The 24,026-nt window shown below is 46.3% G+C and overlaps 1 protein-coding gene across 1 annotated transcript; it reads left to right on the top strand.

Moving 5' to 3' along the window:
• Positions 1–24,026, top strand: LOC129383266 (uncharacterized). The gene is made up of 6 exons (XM_055067647.1): positions 1–30; positions 1,438–1,537; positions 10,534–10,604; positions 11,216–11,275; positions 18,350–18,385; positions 23,320–24,026. Exons 2-6 carry the CDS (start codon positions 1,450–1,452, stop codon positions 23,422–23,424), a joined length of 360 nt encoding a protein of 119 aa, XP_054923622.1. The 5' UTR covers positions 1–30; positions 1,438–1,449; the 3' UTR covers positions 23,425–24,026.

Raw genomic sequence — 24,026 nt, 5'->3', positions numbered from 1 at the left:
GTCAAGCCCTTGGTGAGGAGAGTGATAGCCGTAAGTGTGACTTTTACAAACTTCCAGACGAATTAAAGGTATACCAGTAAGTGCGTCATATAGCAGTAACCCTTTATACCGTCAATGGTATAAGAACAGAGCTCGTTCTGTTGTAATGGTGTCAGAGATAGTGAACGAATATACACAGATTGATTACGCCCCCTCGCGCCGCAACACGAGTGACACTAAAAGTGATTTGACGGAAGTCATTCTGCGATCGTTGCTTGACGCGGCAATAGCCCGATCATAGCGTATAAGCTGCGATCGGCACGCGAAACGCGCACCTCGCAATCAGTGTAGGCCAACACAAACGCCGACGGATTACCGCTTTCAGGCGGTTGTCGAGGGTGCCGTTCCGAACGTGTCGGCGAATTCCGCCATTACGGGAAATTATCAAATCTTGACATTTTGAGCCAATCAGAGAGGTCGTAGCAACCCTCTGGGCCAATCAGAGCTGAGAAGATGGTGAATTCCACAATATGGTAGAATTCGCCGGTCTCTGGAGTAGCACACATAGTAAGGCACTGAGCGGAGTTCCCTTAGAATCGTCCAATCACTTCTGGGGTCACTGGTGTCACGGACGCGTAATGAAGCAGCAGTTCTCGTATTTCGCCTGGGAGAGCAAATCGCGCAAGCAGTAATTAGGTGGGGCGCAGCGCTCAGAAAACGACTGAATAGAATGTTATTGGAAGCAATAACTGCGTTTTCGGCATACTCGAGCTAAGTTTCATATGGGCATAGTTGGGAAAACCAAATAATTACATCACTAAATAAGTTTTATCTGAAATAATGATTTATTTTTATTGAACGAACGTACTACCCAGATTTAGATATAAAAGTGAACAAGTTGTTCCAGTTTTCATTGGTGTAAAAGAGTTTCTGGTTTGTCACGCTTATATTGCAAATGATAAAGCCGATGTTCACGAGGATGGACAGTGGGCCCGAGGTGGCTAAGGCATTCAACATGGTAGCATCGTTCGCACTAACTCGACGCAAGTGTGTCGTCGAGTCCAAAGCCTAGTCGCAGTTTCCAGTCCGACCCGACCACGCTTAATTGCATGCTGCTTGCCAAGTGGTTTAGGCGAATCGACCCACCTTCTGACTTCGGTCAATAGCATGCAGAGTGACCGAAGTCGCCTCGACACTCGTTCGGCCAGATACGCTAGCGTTTGCACGACCCCGACGATTGGTTTCCAGCCCGACAAGCCGATTCGATCCGACTTAACGGTTTCATCTAGACGTAGCGTGTGGAGTGTGTGCGTGCGAATGCGTGCGAGTGCGTGCGTGGAGGGCGTGAAATATTAGAAGCCGAGCGTTGACTGATCGCCGATAGTTAGCTATAAAGCGCAATTTCACGTCAGATTCACGTGACTGCGCGTCATTCAGCACTGCTGCTGGCGCTCGCAGGGCGCTCTAGTGATGGTGCTGACAAGCGCGGCCATAAACCAGGTGGCCGCTTTCGCTCAGTACGGCGTGACGAGCTTGGTGGCGCTGGCGATGTCGGGAAGTGAGTAGATGGTGTCTTCCTTGCTCGTACAATCCTACTAGATGGCGATGTCGTGACAGTTGCGCGCGACATTCACCATGTGAATCAGTTTCAGTTGCGGTGTAATGCCTTACGTTTATTTGAAATATTCTGTGGCCTGAAGCAAGTTGAACTATGATACGCGTCAGCGGCGCGGGCGGCCTTTGCCATTTTCATCTATAAAGGTGACCTTTTTATACCTCGTATCTCTAACAACCTTGTGATTACGGGCATATTGTATATAGTGCGCTCGCTTAACACACCTAGAGTTTTCTGTTGGATACATCCAAAATCGGTGAAGTCCACCTATGCTGATAAAACAAATGCGTGACCGACAGTGGGATTGAGCCTCTGTCCTCCAGCACAGCAGTCCAATGCTCTAACCATCAAGTCACAATCACATGCATGCGTTTCAAAGTGGCTTTTTGAAAGGTATGCCTCTCTGAAACATGTGGAGTTCTCACCCGCGCTCTTGGGACAAAGGAACGACAGTACAGTAGGGCAAACAATCACAAGGGCATTTATTGCACCTTTCATAGATCAATGCCTGCTAGCCGAGTTGCTATCCACAAAACATGCCGATGGGCGCGCGACAAATCTAGGATGTCCGACTCACCGCGACCGGATAACGAGCGACTATGTTCACCTCATGCTGGATCCCAACGCCTGGTAGTTCGCGCGTACGGTCACACGAACGGCGGCGCGTTCGCACGAGGCCTCACGAGACGGTCTCGCAGAAGCCTGGATCGGCGCACGCGCGGCACGTCCGCGCTGCTTGCCGTTCCCGAACCAAAGAGGAAGAGCCTTCCTTTTCCTTACCCAAGTAACCCCGCCGTGAGGCGGCGTTAGCAGCGCAACACTCGCGCCATCTCTCGTACTGCGCTTAAACCACACCGACCACCGCAGGCACCAGGCCCCGCGGCGAAGCCGGATCACAGGAGACGGGAGCTATGCGGGAAAACAACGTACCAGGGGACGCGTGAGAGTCGCGCATCCCCACAAACATCATGCGCCAGACATTTACGATTGGGCTGCAAAACTGTCAGATGACTCTCACTGTTAGTACATTTCCTTCCGCCACATATTCGCGTTATATATTAAGGGAGCGAACCTCGAAAATAATAAAGTATTGGCTTAGACTAGTCCACTGGATTTCGTACTGAAAACAGGGCAAAACGCTGATGAAGGAACAAATGAAGCGGGTCTGCTCATGCGTCCTTGTTTGTTTAATGTGCTAAAAGTGTAGCCGAACTTCATCTACTTTGGAGATATCATCGTCCATCACAATAAAACGTGGGCCAATCCTGAAGTTAGTGTTGTCTAGAAAATGTGGGCAGATCTCAGAAGCAGTGCAGTCCCGAGAATTTGGGCCAATCCCTAAGTCAGTTCAGTCTGGAAAGTGTTGAGCGATTTAGGAAGCTGTGTAGTTTAGAAAATATGCGCCAATCCTGAAGTCAGTGCTGTCTGAAAAGTGTAGCCTGATCTCAAAGCAGTGTAGTTTAGAAAATTTGAGCTAATCCTGAAGTCAGTGCAGTCTGAAAAATGTGAGCCGATCTCTGCAGTAGTGTAGCTTGGAAAATGTGCGCCAATACCGAAGTTGGTGCAGTCTGGAAAGTGTAGACCGATTTCAAAAGCAGTGTAGTTTGGAAAATGTGGGCCAGTTCTGAAGTTGATGCAGTCTGGAAAATGTGGGCCGACCTCAGCAGCAGTGTAGTTTTGGGTAATCTTGAAGTCTGTGCAGTCTGGAAGGTGTGGGCCGATCTCAGAAGCAGTGTAGTTTATAAATGTTGGCCAATCTTGAAGTCTGTGCAGTCTGGAAAGTACGGGCCGATCTCAGAAACAGTGTTATTTAGAAAATGTGGGCCAATCTTGAAGTCAGTGCAGTCTGGAAAGTGTGGCCCGATATCAAAAGCAGGGTAGATTGGAAAATGTGGGCCAATCTGGAAGTCAGTGCATTCTGTAAAAATGTGGCCTGATCTCAGCAGCAGTGTAGTTTGGAAAATGTGGGCAGATCCTCAAGTCTCTGCAGTATGGAAAGTCCAATCACAGCAGCAGTGTAGTTTGGAAAATCTGGGCCAATATTGAAGTCAGTGCAGTCTGGAAAGTGTGGGCCGATCTCAGAAGCAGTGTAGTTTATAAAATGTGGGCCAATCTGGAAGTCAGTGTAGTCTGGAATGTGTGGTCTTTTCTCATCAGCAGTGTAGTTTGGAAAATGTGGTCCAATCCTGAAGTCTCTGCAGTCTGGAAAGTGTGGGCCAATTACAGCAGCAGTGTAGTTTGGAAAATGTGGGCCAATCTTGAAATCAGTGCAGTCTGGAAAGTGTGGTCCAGTCTCCAAAACAGGGTAGTTGGGATATGTGGGCTAATCTTGAATGCAATGCAGTCCGGAAGGTGTGGGTCAATCTTGAAGTCAGTGCAGTCTGAAAAGTATGGGCCGATTTCAGCAGTATTGTAGTTTGGAAAATGTGGGCCAATCCTGTTGTTGTGCAGTCTGCAAAGTGTGGGCCGATCTCAGAGCAGGGTAGTTTGGAAATCGTGGGCCTATCCTGAGGTCATAGGAGTCTGGAAAGTGTCGGTCGATCTCAGCAGCAGTGTAATTTGGAAAATGTTGGCCGATCCTGAAGTCTGTGCAGTCTGGAAAGTGTCGGCCGTTCACAGCAGCAGTGTAGTTTGGAAAATGTGGGCCAATCTTGAAGTCAGTGCAGTGTGGAAGTGTGGTCCGATCTCAAAAGCAGGGTAATTTGGAAAATGTGGGCTAATCTTGAAGGCAATGCAGTCCGGAAAGTGTGGGCCAATTTTGAAATCAGTGCAGTCTGGAATGTGTGGGCCGATCTCAGCAGCAGTGTAGTTTGGAAAAAGTGGGCCAATTCTGAAGTACGTGCAATGTGCAAAGTGTGGGCCGATCTCAGCAGCAGTGTAGTTTAAAAAATGTGGACCCATCCTGAAGTCTGTGCAGTCTGGAAGGTGTGGGCCGATCTCAGAGCAGGGTAGTTTGGAAATTGTGGGCCTATCCTGAGGTCATAGGAGTCTGGAAAGTGTCGGTCGATCTCAGCAGCAGTGTAATTTGGAAAATGTTGGCCGATCCTGAAGTCTGTGCAGTCTGGAAAGTGTCGGCCGTTCACAGCAGCAGTGTAGTTTGGAAAATGTGGGCCAATCTTGAAGTCAGTGCAGTGTGGAAGTGTGGTCCGATCTCAAAAGCAGGGTAATTTGGAAAATGTGGGCTAATCTTGAAGGCAATGCAGTCCGGAAAGTGTGGGCCAATTTTGAAATCAGTGCAGTCTGGAATGTGTGGGCCGATCTCAGCAGCAGTGTAGTTTGGAAAAAGTGGGCCAATTCTGAAGTACGTGCAATGTGCAAAGTGTGGGCCGATCTCAGCAGCAGTGTAGTTTAGAAAATGTGGACCCATCCTGAAGTCTGTGCAGTCTGGAAGGTGTGGGCCCATCTCAGCAGCAGTGCAGTTTGGAAAATGTGGGCCGATCTAGGATGTCTGTGCAATCTGGAAAGTGCGGGTCGATCAGAGCAGCACTGTAGTTTGGAAAATGTGGACCAAACTTGAAGTCGGTGCAGTCCGGAAATTGTGGGCCGATCACTGCAGCAGAGTAGTTTGGAAAATGTGGGATAATTTTGAAGTTAGTGCAGTCTGGAAAGTGTGGGCCGATCTGAGAAGCAGTGTAGTTTGGAAAAGCTGGGCAGATCTCGAAGTCTGTGCAGTCTGAAAGGTGTGGGCCGATCTCAGCAGCAGTGTTGTTTGGAAAATGTGGGCCAATCCTGAAGTGTGTGCAGTCTGGAAGGTGTGGGCCGATCTCAAAAGCAGTGTAGTTTATAAAATGTGGGCCAATCCTGAAGTCTGTGCAGTCTGGAAGGTGTGGGCCGATCTCAATAGCAGTGTAGTTTGGAAAATGTGGGCCAATCCTGAAGTACGTGCAGTCTCCAAAGTGTGGACCGATCTCAGCAACAGTGCAGTTTGGAAAATGTGGGCCACTCCTGAAGTCTGTGGAGTCTGGAAAGCGTGGGCCGATCTCAAAAGCAGGGTAGTTTGAAAAATGTGGAATAATGTTGAAGTCAGTGCAGTCTGGAAAGTGTGGGCCGATCTCAGCAGCAGTGTAGTTTGAAAAATGTGGGCCAATCCTGAAGTCAGTTCAGTCTGGAAAGTGTGGGCCGAACTCAGCAGCACTGTAGTTTGGAAAATGTGGACCAAACTTGAAGTCGGTGCAGTCCGGAAAGTGTGGGCCGATCACTGCAGCAGAGTAGTTTGGAAAATGTGGGATAATCTTGAAGTTAGTGCAGTCTGGAAAGTGTGGGCCGATCTCAGCAGCAGTGTAGTTTGGAAAATCTGGGCAGATCTCGAAGTCTGTGCAGTCTGGAAGGTGTGGGCCGATCTCAGCAGCAGTGTTGTTTGGAAACTGTGGGACAATCCTGAAGTCCGTGCAGTCTCCAAAGTGTGGACCGATCTCAGCAACAGTGCAGTTGGGAAAATGTGGGCCACTCCTGAAGTCTGTGGAGTCTGGAAAGCGTGGGCCGATCTCAAAAGCAGGGAAGTTTGAAAAATGTGGAACAATCTTGAAGTCAGTGCAGTCTGGAAAGTGTGGGCCGATCTCAGCAGCAGTGCAATTTGGAAAATGTGGGCCAATCCTGAAGTCAGTGCAGTCTGGAAAGTGTGGGCCGATCTCAGCAGAATTGCAGTTTGGAAAATGTGGACCAATCCTGAAGTCAGTGCAGTCTGGAAAGTGTGGGCCGATCTCAGAAGCAGTGTAGTTTATAAAATGTGGACCAATCCTGAAGTCTGTGCAGTCTGGAAGGTGTGGGCCGATCTCAAAAGCAGTGTAGTTTGGAAAATGTGGGCCAATCCTGAAGTCCGTGCAGTCTCCAAAGTGTGGACCGATCTCAGCAACAGTGCAGTTTGGAAAATGTGGGCCACTCCTGAAGTCTGTGGAGTCTGGAAAGCGTGGGCCGATCTCAAAAGCAGGGTAGTTTGAAAAATGTGGGACAATCTTGAAGTCAGTGCAGTCTGGAAAGTGTGGGCCGATCTCAGCAGCAGTGTAGTTTGAAAAATGTGGGCCAATCCTGAGGTCAGTGCAGTCTGGAAAGTGTGGGCCGATCTCAGAAGCAGTGTAGTTTATAAAATGTGGACCAATCCTGAAGTCTGTGCAGTCTGGAAGGTGTGGGCCGATCTCAGAAGCAGTGTAGTTTGGAAAATGTGGGCCAATCCTGAAGTCCGTGCAGTCTCCAAAGTGTGGACCGATCTCAGCAACAGTGCAGTTTGGAAAATGTGGGCCACTCCTGAAGTCTGTGGAGTCTGGAAAGCGTGGGCCGATCTCATAAGCAGGGTAGTTTGAAAAATGTGGGACAATCTTGAAGTCAGTGCAGTCTGGAAAGTGTGGGCCGATCTCAGCAGCAGTGTAGTTTGAAAAATGTGGGCCAATCCTGAAGTCAGTGCAGTCTGGAAAGTGTGGGCCGATCTCAGCAGCAGTGCAATTTGGAAAATGTGGGCCAATCCTGAAGTCAGTGCAGTCTGGAAAGTGTGGGCTGATCTCAGCAGCAGTGCAGTTTGGAAAATGTGGGCCAATCCTGAAGTCAGTGCAGTCTGGAAAGTGTGGGCCGATCTCAGCAGCAGTGCAGTTTGGAAAATGTGGGCCAATCCTGAAGTCAGTGCAGTCTGGAAAGTGTGGGCCGATCTCAGCAGCAGTGCAGTTTGGAAAATGTGGGCCACTCCTGAAGGCTGTGCAGTCTGGAAAGTGTGGGCCGATCTCAGCAGCAGTGCAGTTTGGAAAATGTGGGCCAATCGTGAAGTCAGTGCAGTCTGGAAAGTGTGGGCCGATCTCAGCAGCAGTGCAGTTTGGAAAATGTGGGCCAATCCTGAAGTCAGTGCAGTCTGGAAAGTGTGGGCCGATCTCAGCAGCAGTGTAGTTTGGAAAATGTGGGCCAATCCTGAAGTCAGTGCAGTCTGGAAAGTGTGGGCCGATTTCAGCAGCAGTGCAGTTTGGAAAATGTGGGCCAATCCTGAGGTCAGTGCAGTCTGGAAAGTGTGGGCCGATCTCAGCAGCAGTGCAGTTTGGAAAATGTGGGCCACTCCTGAAGGCTGTGCAGTCTGGAAAGTGTGGGCCGATCTCAAAAACAGTGTAGATTGAAAACTGTGGGTAAATCTTGAAGTCAGTTGAATCTTAAAGCAGCGCAGTATATCTTGAAGCAGCGCAGTATAACTAATTCGCGAAATCTTGATGCAGCGCAGTATAACTCATTGTCTCAAAAGCACTATAGTTCAAGAAGGAACAATGTGAGAAAATGACTTATTTGACGCACACGCCAGGCTATTAGGAGAGCGGCTTTGTCAGTACAGAAAAGAATGCATACGATCTTGGCCCGATGCTTAGATCATGGCGCTGTAGGCCTGGAAGACAGAAGTTCGATCCCAGCATCGGTTACTCATTTGTTTGCACTCATTCCTTTGTTTAAGTAAATGATACTCTCAACATCAAAAATCACTAACACTGGCGTTCCCCAAGGATCCATCTTGGGGCCCCTTTTGTTCGTGTTATTCATCAACGATTTACTGCCTTAGAGTGAAAAACACGAACTCTCTCCTTTATGCTGGTGACACCAAATTTTGCCCCACATAGAATGCACCTAGGTCTCAACATCTACAAAATGTTGATTTAAATAACTGTATCTCCTGATGCGAAACGAATGCATTACGCATCAATCCATTGAAAACAAAATTTTTGGGGTTTAATTACCCTCAATTATCGCCAAATATTTCTTCCTTATCGGTGACACTTAATGGACACCTCATTCATACATCTGAGTCTACAAAATTTAGTGGAGTCATCTTGGATAAACATTTAAAATTTTGTGGACATGCTCAGTCCACAAAAATTATTAAAAGCAGGTCTTACTTTCAAACAGAAATCCTACTTTCTCTATATTATGCATTTATTCATACTTATTTTTCGTACTGCCTATCGTCGTGGGGCAATACGTATTGGTCGCATCTTGGACACCTTGGACGTTTGCAAAAGCTAGCTTTTAAGACTCATCTCCTTCGACTCATTTTCCTCTCCATCAGTTCAAGTTTTTTGTAACCTGAATATTTTACCTCTACGGAAAGTTGTTAGTCACAAATTACTGATAATTGTTTCTTCTGTTAAATCATGAATTTTCTTTTCCCAGTTTTGCTCATCTTAATCTTATGAATTCCAAAACCCCAGGTTTTCCACAAATCAAAATCTGCTTTTACCTAAAGTACGAACAAATTACGGCCAAATGACAGCAAGATTTTCATGTATACCGTTTTGGAACATGTTACCTACTGATTTAAAATCATTTACAACGTACTCATCTTGTCAATGTCTTAAAATTCATTTATTAGATAATCTAGAGCTTTGATATCTTAGTTTTTCTTCTTTTTATTTTTTGTAGTAAAACAAAACTGAAGCTTTATTTATTCGTTGCCATATTCTTTATGTATATATTATGATGTATTTTATCTCGCTAATCTCCCATTGGCTGTCGACTAATATACTCACCCCCTGCATACTTTTTAGTTAGGAGGTGCCCTCGACAGTCTACTTTCGGACCTCCGATTGCACACTCATCCTGCAAAAATGTATTGTAAACTGACGAAATGTCAATAAACTTCAACTTCAACCCACCACGGTGGTTTAGCGGCTATGGTGTTGCGCTGCGAGGTCGCGGGAACAAATTCCGGCCTCAGCGGCCGTATTTCGATTGGGGTGAAATGCATTGGGGCACGTATGTCCCGTGCATTGGGGCAAGTTAAAGATCTCCTGGTGGTCAAAATGAATCCGGAGTCACCCCACGAAGGCGCCCCTCATAAATCCAATCGTGGTTTTGGCACGTAAAACCGCAGAAATCATTCATCTTTTAACAGTATTATTGATGACTTCACTCGATTTGAAGGTACTTAAGAAAAAAACTCGAGGCGTGTTCCGTGTACGGGAGCGCGTCGCTGTATATGCACCAACCCGCATGTTTATAAGAGATACGAGGAACAGAAACGTCACTTGACGCGCGCAGCTGTTGATATATCACAATATAAGTATGCTATACTAATTATTTTTGCGCTAGAGGACGCAGACAAAGAAAGAGGGTACACATCCCCTGTACCACCTTCCTTTGTCCGCGTCTCCTAGCGTAAACGAAAAAGCTACTTCGCTATGCTAACCAAGTTGCCCAACTACCACTTTCACGATGTGTGCTTGCTGCTCAGACAGTGGTTTTAAGTACTTGATGGAAATGAATAACGCAAATTTTACGCAGCCCGCAGGCAAAGAAGACACACAAAAGCTCTTTTTTTGTTTTGTTTCCCACTGTTTTTGGTATTTAGCCGAAACAGAGGTACTTGTCCGGCCGTACGTGCGTTGTTGCAGAGTTGGAATTTATGAAAACCCGCTAGTATCTTGGAGGGCCTACGTATAGTGCAGACGGTGCGCTGTGTCAAACGATCGTACGCGCGAGCATCAGCTGACAATTGAAAATAAGCATGCTCTGGCTAATTTGCATGCCCACTCTGTTGCATGCAAGTGTGAGTCACGTTTTTCACGCAGCGAATAAGAGACAAGAAAAATGTAAACGTAAAGATGCCTTATTGCTAATGGAAGCTTGTCACAAAAAAAAAAAAAAAAAATAGGGAGTGCCTTCCTAAGCGACATATCTGGTATCACTGTATAACGCAGAATATATTCCTCCTGAATCGCTCTGGCGTTTATTGAACCTTCACCTTCTGTCTTCACCTTTCATCTTTCACCTTCACCTTTCACCTTCTGTCTGCGCGACCGAACTGCGAAGTGCGCCGTTGTAGGCTTTCCGACGCGAAGCAGACATTGAACTCAGCAGTTTGCGCTCGCCCTGTTCATGGTTCCTTGCGCGGTTTGCGTTTATGTGCACAGCCAGTCATGGTTACAGAAATGCAGCGAGTGGATTTTCCAGTGGAGTTTTACACTCGACGTGCTTTTCCGCAGTGGGTGACGAAGACGTCTACGACGACTGGAGCGTATTCGAGGCCGAGATGTCGCAGCCGTCATTCATTGCGGTGAGTTGAGAATTTCACCCCGAGCGGCTGCGTCAACGCGCACATGTCGTTTGGAAACGACAAATCCCGTCATAAAATAGGACAAAAAAAAATTCGCGACAAGCTAAAGTGATTGTGGACTGATTACATAGTTGGCGGATATTCGCGATGCACACGAGGCGCAGAAAGACAACAAGCTATTATCGCTACAAGCTTAAAGGCAATCGTCACTTTCTTTCTTTCTTTCTTTCTTTCTTTCGTTCGTTTGTTCTTTCTTTCTTTCTTTCCTTCTTTCGTTCTTTCGTTCTTCCTTTCTTCCTTCCTTCCTTCCTTCCTTCCGTACTGCTCTCCTGTCCGGTACACCGCAACCCGTAAGAAGTTTGCGGACACACTGAAACTCGTCCAACGTCACTTGCGGACGCTAGTCGAACTATATGGGTAGAGCCCTGTGATGAAAATGAACCTCGCTTCCTGCTTTCATGGACTCTCGCAATTTCAATTTATTTTATCGCCTCCAATAATAAATAAATGTGAAAAAGAAGAATATTTATGTCAGGCGCTTCCTGGACCGTACTCTACAGCTTTTGAAATGAGTCCCGGGCCCTTTAATCGCGGAATTTTCTTTCATGCAGCCACCGACGCCGTCGACGAACGCCACCTGCCCCGCACTCGAGGACGGCCTGTCCGGACAGGTGAGTTGTAGGAGATTGTAGAATATTCGAAACTGCAAATGAGAAAGCCTGTAACGAATATTCGACAATTATGAATACTAACTTCTGGAATCGAATGCGTAATTGTATTGTTATTATTATTTTATTCAGATTCGTTGATCGAATTTGTCGGATAGATAAGCGTAGCTTTTTTTTGACACACACAAGAAGCAATCAATTTGCACGACCTTTTAAATTACGATGCGGAGCAGTACTTTCGACAAGGGCATGAAGAACTAAGATATACAAACACATGAAAGCGCTGTGTCTTCCATGTGTCTCTAATGTTTTATTTTCTACGTCCATGTCGAAAATATCGCCTTGCAGCTCAGTTTTGCATAATGTCACAGAACCCACTGGCCCACTACAACACAGCATTTTAGAATATTCTTGAACTGTACGGTTAATACTAGATGAAGAGAAATAGGAGAATACTCGAAATTCGAAATTCGAATAAAATAAAAGGACGAATATCCGTCGAGTTGAATGGATTATGAAAGTCTCGAATCAAATGGGAATAGAAGAGGTCTTGTTATTTGATCTGTATCTGATTTAAGAGTTTCATGCTCACAATTGTCGCAGGTTGTCGCAGGACTCCAAATGTAAGGGACAATAATTTTTATGAAATAATGAAGAAGAAAGCAATTCACCCAGTCGTATTAGAATGTTCGTTCTTAGTACAATCAAACAGGAAATAACTGTTCTTGAGCTATTGTTTCGAACGACAAAACTCCAAGAGACACGCAGGCGCATCGATTGGTCAAGTTCTTGCACACCTCCCAGTCGTCTAATAGTGGATCTTTCGTAATAAAGGGACCATGACATGGTAATTGAGCTATTCTCCGCTTTTAATTGCAACTGAAAATGTAAGGGCCAGCATGGTTATAAACAACAACGACAACAACAACAACGACGACAACGACGACGACGACAAAAAAGGGCCCTCGGCGCACATTTTCACATGAAAATCTCGGCCTCTAAGCCCCTACTGCCGACAGCGGCGGCCACTTTGGTATGGCTTGTGTGACGTCAAGAAGTGCGGGGTCACTCGTGTCGTCTGCTCCCAAACATTCCGCAACCACGTGACTGCCATGCCGGACTCAGTCCTCTCTTTGCAAGTTCGGGCACACAGTGGCTAGTAGAGATATTGCCGTTGCATTGTATCCGCAAATATTAAAACAGTACGAATGAAGTAAACCCTGCAGAATGAATGAATGAATGAAGGAAACTATCTCGGGGCTGACCACCGGCCGATGCCATGGCCGGTCTGGAGCACTAACGCGGTATACGCGCTCTACAGACCGGTCGCGCCGGTACGTACATGCGAAAACGAAACCATGCCTATACTGCCCACGTTTACCACGCAGAAAGTTTATTTCGCCTGCCGTCAGTGTTACTATAGAAGTACATAGGCTTGGGCTGGTTGGTAAAACAGTTACGCTGGAAGCATAGCGCGCAAAGGATGATTCACAAAGACTAGACAGGACATGTTGAATGTGTTGACGTGTTGAATGTTAGCGCTTGTCCTGTCTAGTCTTTGTGGATCGTCCTTTGCGCGCTATGCTTCCAGTGTAACAGTGTTACTATAGTGTGCTGTAATGCGGCTGAAATTTTGCCAGCCTACTGTGGGACGCGTACCGTTCAACTTGCAACGCCCACTTAAAGCTAGTGACACGTGGACTTGTCTTTCTCGGGTGAGCGCTTTTCACCATGCAACAAACGTTATCGCATAGCGCGGAATGCGCCTGCATCTATCGGAAGTTCCTCGAATTTTATCGATGGTTCTATCGGCTGTCTGTTCCCACCGAACATTGTGTAATCTGATTGCATGTATGCGCGACGCGAATGGAGTAGAACTTTCTGGATGACACGCGGGCACCAGCGATTACTCTGGATCGTTCGATGGCTCGTGTACAAATGTCGACGCACTTGACCGGCAGATCAGATTTCGGCGATCGCCGGCCGTGTTCGCCGCTATTGCTGTGCTTTGAGTGTAGCCTGTTTCTGTGGCCGCAAGTTCGCGCAATAAAAAGCTAGTTTCGTCATTCACCGTCGCTACTACGTGACGCTAGAAAATTTGGTGTCGTGGCCCCTGTAAGCTGCCTGTAAATTTTTAACCTAAATTTACGTGATACACTCCCCCGTATTCACAAACGCACCTTGACTTGACCCTCCACTCGAAATGCTCCTTGAGGGCGGTTTTTAATTTCACAAATAGCCCTCCACTTGAAACGCGCCTTGAGTGAAGGAAAGTTCGAGCGCTTTACTTCAGAATCTCAAGGTAGCCTCGCAGCTACCTTGAATCGCTCCTCGAGTGAAGTTAGTGCGTAAACATAGCTGCCTTGCGATCTGACGCTCACCTCGTCAGCTTTTTCCGATGGACGCCAGTTGCCTCCGTAGCTTTTCTTGGGTTAAACCGTGCCGCGCATTCTCAAGGGCTACGTTTTAGGAACTGGTGCAGTCGTCTGGAGCGCATCGGCAACGAAATCGTTTCACTGCGGCGCCGAGACCGATCGGTCGTCCTGTCAAGAAGACTGCGAGCTAGTGCAGTGACTGTCGTCTTACTCCGTGCATGAGCCAACTGATCACCCGCACACGGGTATTCTTCGTGCCAGCGTTCCCAAACTACTATGGGCGTCAGTGCATTCACGTGTTTCTCGCGGCTCATCGTAGAAAGCCGCATCAGTTCAAGCACGGCGCGATACATAACTGCGGTGGACTTCGAACTTGTAAAAAGAAAACAGCTACGAAGATTCCTGTTATTAGTGCGTGTATTGCCTGTGTGCGTGTGTTGCTTGCGCGAGCGCCGTAAGTCGCCCCGTCGGCGCTGTTTGTACTCGGGCAGATCATCACTGCCTACGCTAATCCAAGGACGGCGAAGCACACCGCAGCAAAGCGAGCATCTCTGTAAACGAGCAGGTGCGTTCACTTTAATTTTTGCAATTTTCTTTAATTTGATGCGGCTAGTTGCGCTAAGGAAAATAAGAAATGTACTGTAATTTCGAGCTGACCGTGTGCAGTTGGTGCAATTTAAAGTCATAAGCAATAATTAGTAATCCTTCCTTCAGACCATTCAGTTTAATTAGCTCGTCATCCCTATGAAGATCCGAGCTCAACGAGGAAGTCACCAACCATGAAATGGCATTCAGAATTATACCTGCACGTATACACAGGTTAATGTAATGTTGTGTTCGAATAAAAGAGACAGAATAGCAATACAACAGAGTAGAGTTTTTGTACATGACATTATTTTTTATTCCGATAAATAAAGGTATAGCATGTAGTGACAGATCCTAATACAGACAGTGCTAGCAAGTGGTAGCAGATATATCTCGCACACCTTTCTTGCGAACATCCCAGCTCTCTATAGGGTTCATTATTTAAGTGTTATATCGCTGTATGTCGGTCTTGCTGCGCAAGCGGTAGACCAGCTGAAAAATGATTTTTGCAAATAAAAATAAATAAAAACAGTATGAGCTAATTAATGTAAAAAAATATCGCGCTCTAGAACACAAAATTATTGAACGAATGTATTATTACGAAATGTAAACTAAAGACAACGAATACAGTACCTAAGCTAGTTTTCATGGACCTTTTTTAAAGTCATTGTATGTTTATTACCAACCCCTTCTCTTATGCAGGAACCAGGTTGCCAACGAACGCACGAAGAGCAACTGCCTTTCCAACTGTGCTGTATGTTCTGCGTATGCATTGGTGTGCAAGTGGAGGAGAGGTCCAGTAATGTCCTGCTGCACTATAATAGCCGTCGAAATATTCTGCTTAAGACATCTATCACTTTTCTGATATCCTACCAGCTCAAACATTACCACTAAAAGCAGTTTGACTGCATGGATTTGCCTTCATAGACACGTTGTAGCTGAAGTCATTGTATTTTTCATCCAGATGTCGTTTATTCAATCATATATATTAAGACAGTACGTACCCCTTAATAATTTCTGGTCAATTCAAGTGCCAATTTTTTTCTAAAACAATAAATTAACATTATTCTCGCCTTTTTGTACTTTGATAGTATGCAATACAGCCTGAGCTCTTATCCTACAAACAGAAGCAGTAATGAAGGAGAATTAAGAAAGGGGGTTAACCGAGGGGCGCGATTTTTAATAATCATATCATGAGAAGCCAACAAGCAGTCACCAAATACAACATAGGGAAGATTACTTGTACTTACTAATTGAATGAAAGAAATTATAAATTAAGAGCAATGAAAGTGGAGGAAAAAACAACTTGCCGCAGGTGGGGAATGATCTAGTTCTAGTAGTAGTAGTAGTATATAGTTCTAGTAGTAAAATATAAATATACAAGAAAGTCGATGGGAAAACGGCGCCGCGGTAGCTCAGTTGGTTAGAGCATCGCACGTCTATGGCAAGTTGTTTTCTCATCCACTTTCATTGCCATTAATTTGTCATTTCTTTTATTAAATTAGTAAGTACAAGTAATTTCTCCTATGTTGTCTTTGGTGTCCTCGCTTGTTTGTTTCGAAGGATATAAACAGAAGGAGTAGTACTGCTGACAAATATATTCTAGAATAAAACACCATCTCTGTTGAAGACAGTAGCCTGTCGGGTGTAGCCACCCGACGGCATGCAGTGGTAAATTGTTGTAGAATATATGCTGTTTCTACCTTGCTTCTAGCTTCAGCTTAAGATAAATTATGACGGCCCGAACAATGAGTTTCTTCCATTGGATGCGGATGAGTGTTGGCTTCAATGGGGCTTGCAGAACTTCAGCAATTGACCGAGGTACAACACCCAGGGTAGCAGCGTGTCTTGTGGGATACCAAAATAGGCCAAATGATGATGCAGACTGTCACAATGACAATGCTGAAAAATACAGTATAGAGCGCATTACTACCGTTATTTCAGAAAAGCTGAGATCAACCATCATTACTATGGCATATTTTCAATCTACACTTGCTCATGCTAAAGTAGCTTCAGCATGCCACAAAATACTGAAGTGCTGGCTACAAATGCTACGAAAGTGTTGCTTCACAAATTGTGGGCAGCAAAAAGATCCTGTCGCAGCTGCAACACGCCACGGGCAACTGATGACTTCGCAAATCATATTCATGCTATTTAAAACAAAAATTATATGACAGCTGAAGGGGAATAAAAAATTAATTTGATTTCATTATGACATGGCTGTTTCATGTTTGTGGTTCTAAATAACACGGTGTCCATTTCGCCATTTTGTGAATGTGCAGACACGTAACATGAATATTTTTACAAAGTTTATGAAAATAAGCACAGACTAATTGCCGGGTAGGTTACTCAAGTACTTCTTCAGCACCTAGCTTCTTTCAGGGAAGCGAGCTGGTGCAATTCCAACAGGCAGGCACCATATCTATCGATGCTTTCCGGTCTGCCAGAAGCCTTACTGTGCAGCACAGGCGTTGATTTTTTCATCAGCTGGTCCTTCCAAGACCCACATCCTGCACCGGAATGCCAATACCTTTATGTAGACAGGGCGCTCGCGCGCTAATTCAGTATACCTAAGCAACGGAAATGAAAAGACGTAGCACAACTAAAAATATGTCGGCATTGCGTGAACTTGAAAGCACAGTTTATGGAACGTGCATCAGCTGCTACCACACAGCACACTGAAAAAGTTAAGACGAAAAAACAAATGGCGGTGATGGAGTATTGACAAGTGAATTTTCGGAAGATTAAAACATTGCGTAGCGTATATGTGAAGTGAGGAAGCACAGGAAATGCAGGCACCAGTGCTGGTTCGTTGACCATATGTGCTACAAGTTGAGCAAGCCGACTGACCACCACGGCTTCTAAAACAAAGTACAGGACTCAAAAGACGCTTGTTTTTTTTTCAACCTGCCTGAACTACGCACTCAACCACATATGCATTCTGCGACATGTATACTATAACTGCTTCTCCTCTACCGAAATATTTCATACGCGATACTGGAATGATCGTTGGATGCAGGCGCCGATCCGTACCTTCTACATTTTCGTTTAAAAAAGCGAAACCAACAACAGATTGTCGTGCCGAATTTTCCACAAGTTCCCATTAGCAAAAAAAAATATATGTTTTGCACAAGCTTATGCTGTCTCGAATATGTTTCAGGTACTAATTAATGCCCGCAGCATGAGCAACTGGAGTCAATCATGCTTGTGTACATCGGAAACGGCTTATCGACAGCGCAGCGGCAACCTCAAGAAAACCGCATTGACATACTGTGCTTCCATGAAAAAATGGCTCACTCACCCATATTTTCTGTCCTGTTGTTGCTTTCAGCAAGCTCACAGCACCACTCGGTCTTGAAGGTAAACAAAGCTGCCCATCGTCCGTTCCATCTGTGGCCTCAGAAGTCATTCAGGCTCGGTCACCATACGCACAAAGACAAAATCACCCATCATAACCGCGATTAACAACCGCAGCGTCAGTCACCAATGAAACACTAGGAAACAAAGAGCAGCGGACAAATGCCGGCGCAAATTATCTTGGTTCTCAGCCGTGCGCCATGCTCTCAGCTGTTGGGATGCGATTGTTGCCAGACCTCAAACACAGCTCCCGCTTGCTCTATCAGTCGAACGCTCACAGTGGCAGCGTTGCCGAGCTAAAGTTGTGCATTGCGCCGTGTAGTTGTTTGATTAGGAAGACGAATGAACTGAAACACATATTTGTCTTAAATAATGGGCTTTTAATAAGCACATTCAAGAGTAGTCTCGATATCAGACGCTTTTCTCGGTCGATACACTTCACTTGAGTCGAGGGCGTATGTTTAAGGCGTTCCTTGGCGGAGGAAAGGTGAAGTAGTGTTCATGAAACGCAACGGCGCCTTGAGTGAAGGAAGCCCCGTCGCCTCGACTTGGCTGAGTCGAGGAGAAGCTTCAAGTGAAGGCGTGTTTAAGAATACGGGGGACTGTCTTGTTTCCTTGACGGACAAGATTTAGATTACCCTGTTTAGATGACCGTACCCATGTGCTTAGTGTTCCTATTTCTTTATATATTATTACATGAAGTGGATGCACGGTAGCGACGTTAATGCAAACGTACCGCCTCGTCCTCTTCAATTTGCAGGATGCCGCCTTCAAATCTTTGCTGGTCAAGCTCGCGGTAAGGGAGAGCTTCATCAGTACGTTTCGCTGATGGTTACGTAGCATAACCAAATACATCTTTTATCGAAATACAGAACAGCAGCTTGATATCCTAGAGATTTTTTTTGCCAACGGCTGCATTATAACGCAGACACGTTGCATTTCCTGAATCGCAGTGAAGGAGGGCTTCATGCACAGTTCCTCGTTGTTTTAGCAGAAATTTAGCCTTGTCGCTATTGGTCGAGCATGATGAGTCGTTAACGCGATAGGCGTGACCACAAAGCAAAGGTAACATACAGACGAAGCCCTAGTACTTGCTTCCTAATACGCTTCCCTGTTTCTCTTACGGTTTCGCTGTTTAGCGAAATACAAATTTTAGTGAAATACAAGCGCAACCTTTCGACGTTCGGTACGTTTTGTGGCACTAACTAGGATACACATGCCGTTGGGGTTGCTACGCCAACAAAAAAAAAAGAACGAGACAACAAATAAAGAACTACAAGGACTACGTGCAACATTGTTGGCTCGAAAACGGCTAACTCCAAGGTCAACGCGGCTGGATAGGAATTGGGGCGGTTTGCGAACAGACGTTGTCGTGACGTTTAGCAAGCTCGCTTAGCACGAGTTGAAAGGAGGCCGCACGCGCGTCCTAGTTTTATGACACTCTTTTTATTACAACAGAGAGGTTTAGCTTGTTCGGCATTCCGGTAAACGTAGGCAAACAGTGCGTTTTACCGGCTGGGGGGCGGAGTCGTAAACGTGAGCGGCCTGCACGGTGCAGATACCTGGTGGCGCAGAGCTCAATCATACAAACACTGAGATAATATTGCAGTAACGAAGTGTATCTTACCTTACTGCTGGTGTAAATTTTCGGCAGCATCACGATTACGCCGCTGCCGAAAATTTACACCGGAAACGAAGTAGGATACACTTGGTTACTGCAATGTTATTTGGTGCTTGATCGAGTTCTGCATCACCAGGTGGCTGCACCATGCAGGTCATTCTCGTCTGTGCCTCCGCTCATCCGGTGACACGCACAGTCCGTTTGCGTCTGCCCGAATACCGGACACAGTAAAACTCTCTAATATCTCATATTACGTCGTCTGGAGGTAAACTCGGTGTCATCTTGGCCTACAGCGGCGAGCCAAGAAAACAAAAATGACGAGGCTCATTGCGCATTTTGTAATTTCGTAAAAAAAATCCTCTAACGTTGCAGAGTACTACTACGTGACGTCGACGGCAGTAGGAACGCTGGCAGAGCCATCTGGAAACGCTTTTATTCAACCAGGACAGCTTAGAGACGCTTTGGTTTGCGGCATAGTTCTCGTTAAAGAATGAATAAAAAGAAAAGAATTCACGCGCACTCTAATGCTAAGAGAGCTTGAGCTTGTCCGGAAACGTTTTAGCCATATAGTGTTAATAGCGTTTGCAGAATACAGGGTTGCGGCAGAGGTGTACGGCAGCAAGAACTCTGGTAGCGACATCTAGTGACGCAGTGTTACCAGCGAGCACGCAAATATAATACTGCAGTGACCTATTCTACTTAACTGCTGGTAGCGACATAATCACTGACATGCGCTGCTTATATTATTTCCCTCGGCGAAAAACACCTGCGCGACGCAATGGTGCAACCAGCGCTGCTGCTGTCGACGATTACTGCGGTTCTTCGGTATACCGTATATCTGTGGCACGACTTAAAGATAGCGTTTCATATTGTGCGTGCACGTATTACCGCTTATTACCACCTATTATCACGTATATTACCACGGATTACCACGTAATGCCGTAGGCGCCGAAGTTCGCATAAGTGCTGATTGTGCCACCTTGGGGCAGCCGAGTTCGACACTACAGTGCACAAAACTGTTAATGCAGCCACGGGCTATGTTCCAATTATTTGCTCGAGTAAAAGCGTCGGCGGCAGAAATGTAATCATTTATGGGTCCTCCGACAACTGCGTGAAATGCAAAAGCCTATCTGAAACCTTCTTAGCCGCGTTTACGTGGATAGGGTAGAAGCGTGAAAGCACATTTTACTGTCAGGCTAGCTAATGCCATCTAGTGTCAGATCTTAAAGCTAGTGCTCTCTCTGACTTTACCTCATCTACATGAGATGCAATACGCCTTAAAGTTCATACGGTAAGCGACTGTCGCATTCATGTAAATGCGGTTATTGTTGGACTACCACGCATGTCTCTGCCAGCGCTGTTGGCACTGTCGACGTGTCTCTGACGTCACGAGAAGCATATCTCTTAAAACTAGCTCTCTTGCCGCCTATTCATACAGATGTGAAACGCATAAATGCTTTTCTAAAGTAAGCTCTCAACCGATTTAAAAAATGATAGATCTAGAAAAAGGTAAATTATAGTGACTGTAGCAAGCAAAATTTTTATTTAGGCCGTGGCATTTTTTCAAAATTTGCCGAAAATCAGTAAGCTGAAGAAAAATAGAAGCGTGAAGTTTACAAATTCATAACTATGCACCAAAAACAGATATTGTACTTCTACAAACGGCATACGTTAAAGCGTTTAAAGCTGATAAATTTGATTTATGGATTTACAGTTCACATAATTTGTTACAATTTACAAGTGTTTCGCAAAAGTCCTACTCGCATTTAAGAGTGTTTTTGAGAACCACGTATAATACATCTATCTTTTTGCGCTTAATGTGTACTATTAGAAGCAGTTTACAGGGTTGTGTTATCGCTTATCATTGCTGAGTTACGAAGTTGCAAACTTGATAGTTTCCTTTTCTGAACCTTTGCGATTTTCAAAAATTCTTAGTAAAATATTGCCAGCCTAAATGCATAAATAAATAGTTCGATTCCAACAGTAATTAGATGCAATTTTTTTTTTCAGATGCAACAAACATAATCAATTCTGGCGCAGTGATTGCCCGGAAAAACGATTTCTTCTTTCCCATGTATTTAGATAGGAGCCCTAGAGCTAAAGCTTTCTCTTAACCGCTAGAATCAGTTTCCGTTATGATATAACACCTTTCGTTTATTCGAAACATTATGTGGTCTTAGGCAAATTGAACTGTGATACCCGACAGGCGGGATGCTGTTTTCTGAGACTCTTGTCACGTATGTTTAGTCACAAGGATAAGGGGAACTCAGGGGCTCAGTATTTAGTAATAACCTTGTAAAAGCAACATAAAATGAAGCCATTTCATCGCAGGGAAGATCAGCGGCCTTTTAATTACTGAAACAAATGAGTGGTAGTTCGCTTTGCAATAAGTTTCAGGATATTGATTATAAGGAGAAGAGCCTAATCGAAAATCATATCATAATTCGCACATCCCTGTGCAATTTGAGTTGATAGACAGGCAATCGTGCCTACTCTTTTCTTGGCTTCATTTTGTGTTCACTTTACGTTATTGTCTCGCCTGCTGCCTCTTTGTTGCGTTGCTGCGTATGAAGAGTGGTGTAAGAATATGTTAGGTCGCGACTGTCGCCGTCGAGTGCAAACGCAGATAGTGTTCACAGCTGCGGTCACCATACTGCAGCGCCCTCGCCGCCGCTGCGGTCGGTGCCTGTACCACGCAGCGGCGAACTATGGCCTCCGAGGCGGCCCCAGTGCGCCTTTCGCTAACGGCTACAATGCATACGTAGTTGCGCCAAGCCAGCTTCTGTGCCTGGCTGGCCCTCGCAGGTTTGTCGAAAGAACGATCAGCCCATCACCGAAGCCAGATGCGTAGTCGGCGACAAGCATCCCCAAGCGCCACTGTCAATTAAGCTTGGATAGCCAACACAGCAGTACCAAACTATATGACGCAGAACCCCCATCTCCCCCTCTAAAAAAAGTAGCAGTTTTGTCATGCGCACACTGACAAACATGGACTCATCTCACTTGATGACCGCGGACACTCGCTGTCAGAACGCTGGCATGATTAAGGACGACAGCTGCGATGACTGAGTGCCCCTTCGTTCTGTCTCTCACTTCAACGCGAACTAGGCGCACGAGAACGCAGCCCGCACGGAGCCATCAGCCAGTTGGGCGGCCTAGCTTTCGAACCCATCGCAGATTACCTCCAATATCGGACGCGCGGCCGTAGCGGATATGGAAAAGGAAATGCCCCCTTCCATGCTCGGTCCCCTTCTGGCGCACCTAGATCTCTCCGCTTCCCCCCCCCCCCCCCTCCTTGAGCGCAAAACGACGGCGCGACCCCTCCCCGTCTTCCTACCTTGCGCGCACGCGAAGCCACCGCATCAAGCCACCATCCTTATCGGCTCACTTTCGCACGCCTTTCCTCGCACCACGGGGCGCGGCCGCGATCTTATCGGGCTTCAACAGTTACGGGACCTCACGGCGACGAATTGCTTTTGTAATAAAAGAAGTGCACGGTGCCCATCATAAAGCATAAAGTGAGAAACTAATGTTCATGCACTGAGATGTGCCATGGCAGCACGAAACACATTGTTACGTCGCATTTGGACAGGACTATGCACTCAAGAGGGAGACGAAGAGGAAGTGGTAGGCTGTGTCCTGGAGCTGTGACATTTGTACCAGCCTGCGCGATTACCGCTAACTCTCCCCATGTGCGTACTTGCGCATGCACTTGTGCATCGGGCTTCCTCTTCGTAACAATATAAGAGCCCCAAACATCACCGAAAGAGGAACCCGCTGCTTCGACGCGTTCGCTGCGTTGCCTCCGAGATCACACTGGCGCCCCTTAGCGAAAGGCACACCTGTGGGATCTCGAAGGCCACGGTTCGCTGCTGAGCGGTACAGGCACCGACCGCCGTGGCAGTGGGGGCGCTGAAGCATGGGGACCCAAGAGCGCCGCTCGGAATGCACCATCTGGTCGCGCTCATCCGATGTAGCGAGCTGCAAGCGTCAACATCTAAACCGACCTTACACAGTCAACTTTTATAAACCATGATGTGCAGGTACAAGGCTTAAAGAAATGATGCTTACTTAGCCCCGCCTCCGTTTTCCTCCTCACTCCCAAACAGTTGCTGCTGACCGAGCTGGTGAGTGCGAGTCTGGTGATGGCCCTCAGGAGCCGCTTTGTTCCCAGCTACGAGCGCCTTCAGCAGCTGGCCACGTCACTCCTCTGATGGCGCTGCATGTGGGCCCGGTCTCATGCTGCCGGCTTATCTACTGCTTCCTTATCGGCTACTTCGTCCTTTCGCATGCTTCTTATCCACCTGCCTGCTGCAACGTCGGAGACCCGTTGCTTCCTTTGACGTCGAGACGATGCACGTGCGCCAACCTCCTGCTGCTGTCTTATCTACTGTCTCATTATCAGTTTCTTCGTCATTCTCCGCCTTCGCCTGCTTATCTTCTTGCCTCGCCTCGCAGCGCCTAAGCTTCAGTTTCGAAGACTCGTTGGCTACTTTGCCGCTGAGGCAACGCATGTGGGTGTGTGCACCACGAATGGATTGTGCATTTCGCATCGTAGTTCCTCGAGTGTAGCGGAAGAACTGAACCGAGTTTGAGTGACCCGTATCGCATAGCTGCCATGGGGTCAAAGAACATCGAGCGTTGAAGGAAGCGACGTCATGGGATATCCCTGGCGTATCGCAGTCTGGCAAAAAAAGAAAAAAAAATATGCGGAACTTTTTCTAGTTTTGTGTAGCCGTTTGTCAACTCTTTTAGTAAAATATGGATACCAAAATAGTTCGCTTTTTGTTTTTCCCGACACCAGATTTAAAATACT

This window comes from Dermacentor andersoni, chromosome 8 (genome assembly GCF_023375885.2).
Source record: "Dermacentor andersoni chromosome 8, qqDerAnde1_hic_scaffold, whole genome shotgun sequence".
Classification (NCBI taxonomy): Eukaryota; Metazoa; Arthropoda; class Arachnida; order Ixodida; family Ixodidae; genus Dermacentor; species Dermacentor andersoni.
This window is presented reverse-complemented; position numbering and strand designations above follow the sequence as displayed.

Bases quoted from the DNA above. Each gene is read 5' to 3' on its own strand.
- LOC129383266 (XM_055067647.1), top strand. From the start codon at position 1,450: ATGGTGCTGACAAGCGCGGCCATAAACCAGGTGGCCGCTTTCGCTCAG. The intron at 11,276-18,349 runs GTGAGTTGTAGG...TTCAATTTGCAG, and splicing joins AGGACGGCCTGTCCGGACAG to GATGCCGCCTTCAAATCTTT. The intron at 18,386-23,319 runs GTAAGGGAGAGC...ACTCCCAAACAG, and splicing joins CTTTGCTGGTCAAGCTCGCG to TTGCTGCTGACCGAGCTGGT.